The sequence below is a fragment of the Lingula anatina genome, chromosome 1, assembly GCF_051362555.1.
Source record: "Lingula anatina isolate TDL-2025a chromosome 1, LinAna3.0, whole genome shotgun sequence".
Classification (NCBI taxonomy): domain Eukaryota; kingdom Metazoa; phylum Brachiopoda; class Lingulata; order Lingulida; family Lingulidae; genus Lingula; species Lingula anatina.
The window spans coordinates 49,446,267-49,454,218 of NC_141767.1; the positions used below are offsets into that span (position 1 = coordinate 49,446,267).

At 35.5% G+C, this 7,952-nt stretch overlaps 1 protein-coding gene across 1 annotated transcript; it reads left to right on the forward strand.

The window, feature by feature from the left end:
- The first annotated feature begins 2,221 nt into the window (after positions 1–2,221).
- Positions 2,222–7,950, forward strand: LOC147764421 (aldehyde dehydrogenase, mitochondrial-like). Its single transcript, XM_087016048.1, has 2 exons — positions 2,222–2,718; positions 6,213–7,950. The coding sequence occupies exons 1-2, from the start codon at positions 2,599–2,601 to the stop codon at positions 6,375–6,377; spliced, it is 285 nt and encodes a 94-aa protein (XP_086872174.1). The 5' UTR covers positions 2,222–2,598; the 3' UTR covers positions 6,378–7,950.
- The last annotated feature ends 2 nt before the right edge of the window (positions 7,951–7,952 follow it).

Consider the following 7,952-nt stretch of genomic DNA (forward strand, 5'->3'; position numbering starts at 1 on the left):
GCATGCCATCCCAATGCAATAAGAAATACAAGAAGTAGCGACTTATGGTCGATGGTAGATCTCATCAGCTGAATGAAAATTTGACTGCTGCATGAAGGTATATGAGTGGGAGATATAGGCTGCTCTAACCGATCCTATGTGCAGAACTCGGATTTTAAGCTTACATTGAAGGGCGTCTAATTTTTTTCTGTCAGAAGACGGCCAAAATGGAGGATGGATCAACAAAGATCATTTGGAAGACAGTCAGAAAATATCTCTGGATCCGCCCCTGTTATGAGACTCTGTTAAAATGCACAGAAAAACTTGAAACAGAAAAACCTAAATATAATAGAGAGAGATGAAATATTAATATAAGTTAATAGGATAAATAACGCCCTCAGCACGTCTGTCCGCTGAACATGTATGTGTCAGTAAGAAACCATGCTACCGACTGGACACTTGTGACGGATATTGGCTGTTTGGAGATGTGATGTGTATTATCTAGAGAAAAGTTCAAATGGATTTTTGTCATTTGTCAATATCATGAATTGGGCTAATTTGCGATTGTGTGGATCTGTAACTGAAGACAAGACTTTTCGACCTACATATTAATAAGTTTTCTTCTATTGTATATCAGTTGCAGGTGAAAAAAATTTACATGGTTAACAACATACTTCATATGGATTAAAAGCGATAAGAAAGTCTAAACAATAACGCAAGAAAACATTCTTGTTCATTTCACTGTATAAAAATGCAAACTAAAAGAGTGTAAATAGTAAGACGGAGTTTCTTAGCAAATTGTTGAAGGAAATATGTCCACCTCTTTAATTGTAATGTTTCTCGTCCAAGCTTATTTATTCTGCAGAATAGACTGAAATCATTGTGTTTATTTTTAAAACCTATCATCATTCGACTTTATTTAATTCTATTCATTTACCTATTCGTTTATCTATCTATTTATTGTCAATGGACTTAATAAACCTAGAAAAATTAGACTGACTGCCTCCTCTCTAGTGCACAGCATCAGTCTGAAAAATAGATGACGCTATCATGGAGACTTTTACTCAAATGAATGATGTTACTGAGACGACTTTATTTTCTATCATCAAACAATATCAGCATACATGTACCGAAGTATTGGGTTATTATTGATCGTTTTATACACTTTGGACACTTTATCTCTGTACTTTTCTTTGATATTTGAAAAAAATCAATTTTAGCAATAGCAACAGAAAGGGCCAATGAAAATTTTTCCTTAGAATTCATTGAACCTTGCGGCCTAATAAATGTCAACGGCGCCTTTCATTAAATTGATCTGATGATATTGCTTGTGAAAAGTAAGTATTACTTAAGCCATATGCTTGTTATAAAGCCTCTCTCACATGGTCTACATATATGTTACGTGAAATAAGAACTGTTTTATGGCAATAACGGGCTTTAAAATTGAAGCGTTGGAGATCATTGTCGAGTAGACTTGTGATAATTCGGGAGACATGTACCCATTAGTCCCATTGGACCCACGAAGCAACGATGTTTCACTAGATATTCATAGATATGTCTCTGGCTTATTCATGACACAATATTCTGTACTGTTGGAGAAAAGTGCACTTGGATATTGCGCGGCCCTGGTAGAGGGTATGTGGGTCTTAGTCTTGTTTGTTTTTAAAAACTACCCTCATTTTGTATTGCCCACAAGTAAATAACCCTGCAATTGAGAGTATAACATTGAGTTCATAAAAAAACAACTACAATTTTATGATATGTTCACATGTTCATTTCATTTTTAAGCAAAGCTACGAACAATTACCAATTTTAACTTTTAAAAAAGTTATGATTCAAAAGTTATTATTAATTTTTTTTTGCGATGCCAAACAACATGTGAAGATAACATTTCCTATCTGATAAAAGTGAGTCAATGTTATGCAAGGCTATCCCTGTAAAGAAACTCTAGTTCAATTTACAATCAGTATTGTATTGCTTCAGCTTTTACATTTTAGAAGTAATACAATTTGTCGCTATAAATTTAATTGTTTTTTCATGCGCATATATATATATATATATATTTTTTTTATCCAGTGGATGATGACTGGCATCTGGCATAAATTCAAACAAAAATGTGTTCATGGAGGTAACAATATAGCTCAGATGTTATAAATTGGTTTGGAAAAAAGAATTGCGGTGAACCTATTGTCTATTGTAAAATTGTTTGAATCAATTATTTCACCTCTTGTGTATTTATAAACTCATTTTAAGATACACGTAAATACATATATAATGAAAAAAAGAAAAGAGAACATGAAAACAGCACTAGAGAAACTATTAGCATTTACATATAGTAAATATATATTTATCATTGAACGCTCTACTTTTCGCTTGGTTGTTCATTACTACACTCACCTCTAATGAAATATGTAGCTATAGAAATGGCTTGAATGATATCTCCATGGAAAACGCATTAAATGTAAATGGTACTGCCTTTTAAAACGACATAAATCCTGACTTGGCTCGACAAAAAGAGAGACATAAGCAGTACTGCTTTTAAACATACGTGAATCCGGATTTTTCTCGGAGAAAAGAGAATTGCGAACGCCGTGGTTAGGTTGTGTTGGCTGCTCGAACATGGCTGGGCTACTAAATTTGTGCAGGGTGACCTCCCGACTTGGGTCTCTTAAGCGCACTTACGTAGTAGCCGCGGCAGTTCCTAAACCGGACAGGAACCCAGAGGTGAAATACGCTGGGGTAAGAGAATTTTGTATTTGGAAACATGCAGAAAATATCCATGTTGGAAATATACTCCACATGCAGGTTTCCATAAAATCCTGCAACTGAAATATGCAGAGGTAACACCCCATTCTCTTAGATTAGATCGACCTACATTGGATCGACCTAACTCCCTGGGGGTTCACGCTAAATAGCTGTCAGCCGGGCGGACACGAAAGTTAATTACCCCTTAAAGCTTGTAGTAGGCGGGGACGGATACTTAAGGGGGATTATCTGACAGTAATCTAGTGAGACTCCCCGCGGTGATAGATCGATCTAAAAGTTGTGAGAACAGAGCCTTATGTCTCCAACGATTTAATCATTGGTCACACATGCAAGTACACAACATCATTTTTCTTAACTAGCTTATTTTTATCCCTGCACTTGTGGGACAAAAGTTTGGGATCATGTTAATCCGCCCATCCATGCGTTAGTAATTTATTACTTTATTTACTTTATTATTACTATGTACATGTATTTAAACTTAAGTATATTATAATTAGTAGTGTAGAGAGCCTATAAATGTACACTCATTTCATGTGCTCAATAAATTATTATTATTAATTTACGTTAGGCAATTGGAGTTTTTAATGCAACTGGGAGGATTTTGATGCAACTGGTGGTTGGGCTGTCCATAGGGGTGGTTGATTATTCTTTTCATGTTGTAATTATTGTAACTTCTGCTAACTCCTCCTAGACCATTATAATGAGGAAATTCAGTCCTTTGGTATTGGCAGACCTTTCATCACAGATATACATGGGTCCCTTTGGGTTGGACTGTCCCTGGGAGGTGGATGATTCTAGTTATTTAACACATTGTAATCTCTGCTATCTCCTCCTAGAGTGAGGAAGTTGAACTTTAAGGAAATGATAAACCTATCATCAACGATGTGCACGACCACATTGGAATTTTAGTTTGCCTTTGGCTAGGGCTTTCTTTGGGGTGGATGATTTTAATGTTCTACACTGTAACTGCAGCTATCTCCTCCTACTAGGCCTTAAGGGTGAGAAAGTAAATACTTTTTGGGACTGATAGACCTTTTATCAGGGATGTGGATGGACCAGTCATAATTTATGTGCGTTTGAGGTTTGGGCTGTCCCTTGAGAGGAGAAGGGGTGTGGGTGATCCTTTTCTTACATTAAGCATTTTTTCCAGGGATAATTTTTATGTCATTATTATGAAGATTATTTACAACAATTTTACATATGGGATCCAGGTATTGACATAGAGGGTGGGGTGAGCTACTCCTTACAATGAGGAGAAGTGCGGGGATATGAGTATGCTACCATCGATACCATCTAGTTGATATACAACATTGGTCAAAAAGGTTGTCCCACCTTCAGTACATTTATTCATAAATGATCACAGCACAGGTGAAGATTGTTATAAATAGTGATTTTCATTCCAAATACCATAACTAACATGATTAGTCAGACAGAAAACACAAACTAGCAGTGAAGATATCAATATTTAATACCATTTATTCACATTTATTACATGTACCCCCTCAAATTCGACGTTTCACTGTTATTTTCACAGAGGTAAAGAAATGTCCACTAAATTGAAATGACACCACCAAATGTCACCAAATTTACACACATTTACCATTAGGGTGTGCTCGTTAAAGGCTCATTATTTAATAGCGTTTGTGTTTACCGCGTACTTTAATTACCTCCTGTAGGTGGCGCGGCCTGCCTTCAACAAGGGTAACAATTCTGTTTTATGGGATATTGCCCCATTCTTCCTAAAGAGCTTGGGGGAGTTGGTCCAGATTATTAAGAGGTTGGTTCTCCTTTGCATTGCACACTTCAAGTCATGCCACAGATGTTTAATAAGGTTAATAACAAGGCTCAGAGGTGGTTGTTCTATCCTCTGAACATTGGGTTTCTGCAACAAATCACTCTGCAGACGAGAGTTGTGAGCAAGTGCATTTTTACGATGACGCCTGCAGTATCCCTGAAGTCACCTCTTACAAATGGAGTGAGATATTTGTTGAGAATGTTTCAGTGAATTGCCCCAATAACGTTCTTTTCCGGAAAGAACAATGCACTAAAATCATGGGCTTGGAATTCTTGCCAAACGTGGACTGATCTGACACCTCAGTCGATATTATTGTGCTCAAACCTTCCAAAATGCATTCTGCAACATGTCTATGGACCCTAATTTGACCATCGATGGAATACAAGAAATACATTGATTCTTCAGCAAAACCAACTTGTTCCTAGTGATGATTGACCAAGTTCTGGTAGTTCTGGGGTCACTGAACCTAACTTTCTCAACTGATACCTCATTCCATCTGCAAGAGGGTACTTCGGGGGTGATCCAGGCTTCATCATGACAGCACACTTGAACACAGTTCTCATGTGGTGAGTGATCATGATTTGTTGCAGAAACCCAATGTTCTGAGGCTGGAGAAATCATCTTTGAATCATGATAATAAACCTACTGAGCACCCGTGGCATGAATTGAAGTGTGCAATCCAAAGGAGAACCAAATCACAAATAGTCCGGACCAATTCCGCCAGGCTTTTTAGGAAACATGGGGCAATATCCCACAAAACAGAATTGCTGCCCTTGTTGAAGGCAGTGGCGCCGTCTACAGGAGATAATTACACATGTGGCCACACATGCTAATAGACACGTGACCTTTAACGAGCATACCCTAATGCTAAATGTGTGTACATTTGGTGACTTTTGGCGGTGTCATTTCAAGTAAATGGGCATTTCTTTACCTCCTTGGAAATGACACTGGAACTTCGGATTTAAGGGGGTACATGTAATAAATGTGAATAAATGGTATTAAATATGACATGGATATCTTAACTGCTAGTTTGTATTTTCTGTACCAATAATCATGTAACTAATGGTATCTGGAATGAAAATCACTATTCATAGCAATTAACTCATGTGATATGATCGTTTATTAATAAAAACACATAAAACTGGGGGTGGGACAACCTTTTTGACCAATGTTGTATGTGGTTGTCACAGCGGAATTTTAAGTTTGAGTATGTAAAATTATAAAGCAATGACATCCATTTTAACGTCAAAAGAATCGGTTAAATCTATAAATATAATAAATTTACTGATATTTTTACCGTTACTTTAAACATCAGATATGGATAGGAAAAATGGTCTATAGACCTTCGACACACCTGAATATGCTGGAGTGATTAATTTTACCAAGAGCACATTGTGGATGTATGCGCCTCAAAAGACACAAGCTTTAGGCTATTTTTCCTTTTCTTTTTGGTCAGATTTTTTACCTAAAAGCGGTAGATATGTATAAACAGTTTCAGATTTAAATGCTTAAAGTACTTTAGAAAAGGTCAACTAATTTTTTGCATTTCATTTATTTTTTTACCATCGCATATCCCCTCTTTTACAAAGACTTCCTTTCCAAACATTTACACAAAACATTTTTTTAACCGATACATTGTTCTTCATTTTTGAAAAACTGCGTTTCATTTTAGATTTTTATCAACAACGAGTGGCACAAATCTGTGAGCGGAAAAACGTTTCCTACCATTAACCCGTCCACTGGAGAGAAAATCTGTGATGTACAAGAAGGAGACAAGGTAACTGAAATACCACAATGTTTCTCTCTTTTGGTGCCTACACTATTGATGCCTGCATAGCACATAATTACAAGAAATTGAATAGTCCCAATGAACACATTATTAAGACTTATCACCAACCTGAATAACGCTTTAAGTTCCCAATAATAATGTCCGAACAATGTATTACGTGTTAATTAAAACAAATCTTCATTCGTGATGATTATTTATAACAACTGACCTTTCTCATATTTCTAATTTTCCTCTCCCGGTAACGACACGATAAAGCTACTCATGTTAATTTCTGATGGTAGCTTGCAGGATCTGTTTGTTATGTGATTACATTTCCTTCTATGGATTGGATCTTTCAGGTCTTACCTACATGGCCAATTTGACAGGTGGGGAAGAAAGATATGGGTCTAATTTGTATCAATTTTATTCTCTTCACAGTGCAGTGTTCTCATTTTATTTTATTTTATTCACTTGATTTTCTTTTTCGTTTGATTTTGGACTCTTGAAATATATCACGTTAGCACACTTCTATAGTAGGCCTACCTTTTATTTTGCCAGTACTATAAATGAAGAACATACATCTTTTGGGAGCCTAAAAGATTTATTCGTATAGGCCTATTCTTATTTTCCAGTTACAATGCATTCTCTTTTATCCTATAGATCATCATTCCAATGTCATGATGTATCACAAAGTCTTTCTCCTACATTACCTTATTTCGTAATGTAATAATTCCTCAGCTCTTACACAATGTCTATGATTATCCCTTTTTCCATAACTTTCCATCATTACGTCATTACCAAAATATAATCATTCTCTTATTAGGCAATGGTATGTTACTTGACCTTAGGTCGCCATTTCTATTAATACAGATTTTTCATTGTATCATCCTGAAGGAATGATAACTATACTCCCTTATTCTTTTTTATTATTGAACAACACATGCACTCTTTAACTCTCTTACTTACACTGTTTAACCTCTTAACAAATGTATATTGTATCAATTATGAAAGGTACAATGTATTCATTACGATCACAACTTTGTATCTGTACTTTTAATCATTTTCATTACGATACTTCTATCTGAATTTATTTGTTTGTTTTCTTTATACTTTTACAATGTTCCTTAAAATCTAACTTGTAGGTATATTGTTGTGCTATAAGCTGCGTATTTTATTAGTTAGTAATCATTATACAGTATAATAACATTACATCGATTATTTCTTTTGTATTATTAAGGTGACTTTTAGCCATTTGAGTACAATATATGTTAAATATTTTAAACATGATGCACTGTCCTCTTTTTTTGTTACCTACGGTGTACAATGTACAGTATAAATTACCCTGCATGTACGCATGCTACAAGTTGTAACTTACTTTTCATAAGTTCAGTTTGTGGGGTCCTAGATTGAATTATATTGGAAAAACTTTCATAGAAATGAAAAAGCTTAAAACCAACGTCATTAAGAACCCCCACTGAAGTTTATACGTTAAAACAATTTTTTTTCGAAACGTGAAATTAATGACTAAAATTGCCTCTTTTCCTGACATGATCCCAAAGACAGCTTTTGAGAAATGCAGTTAAGGCAGTTTGTTACATAGACCTATTCATGAATCTAAAAGCCATTTTTTCTGGCCTCAATTTT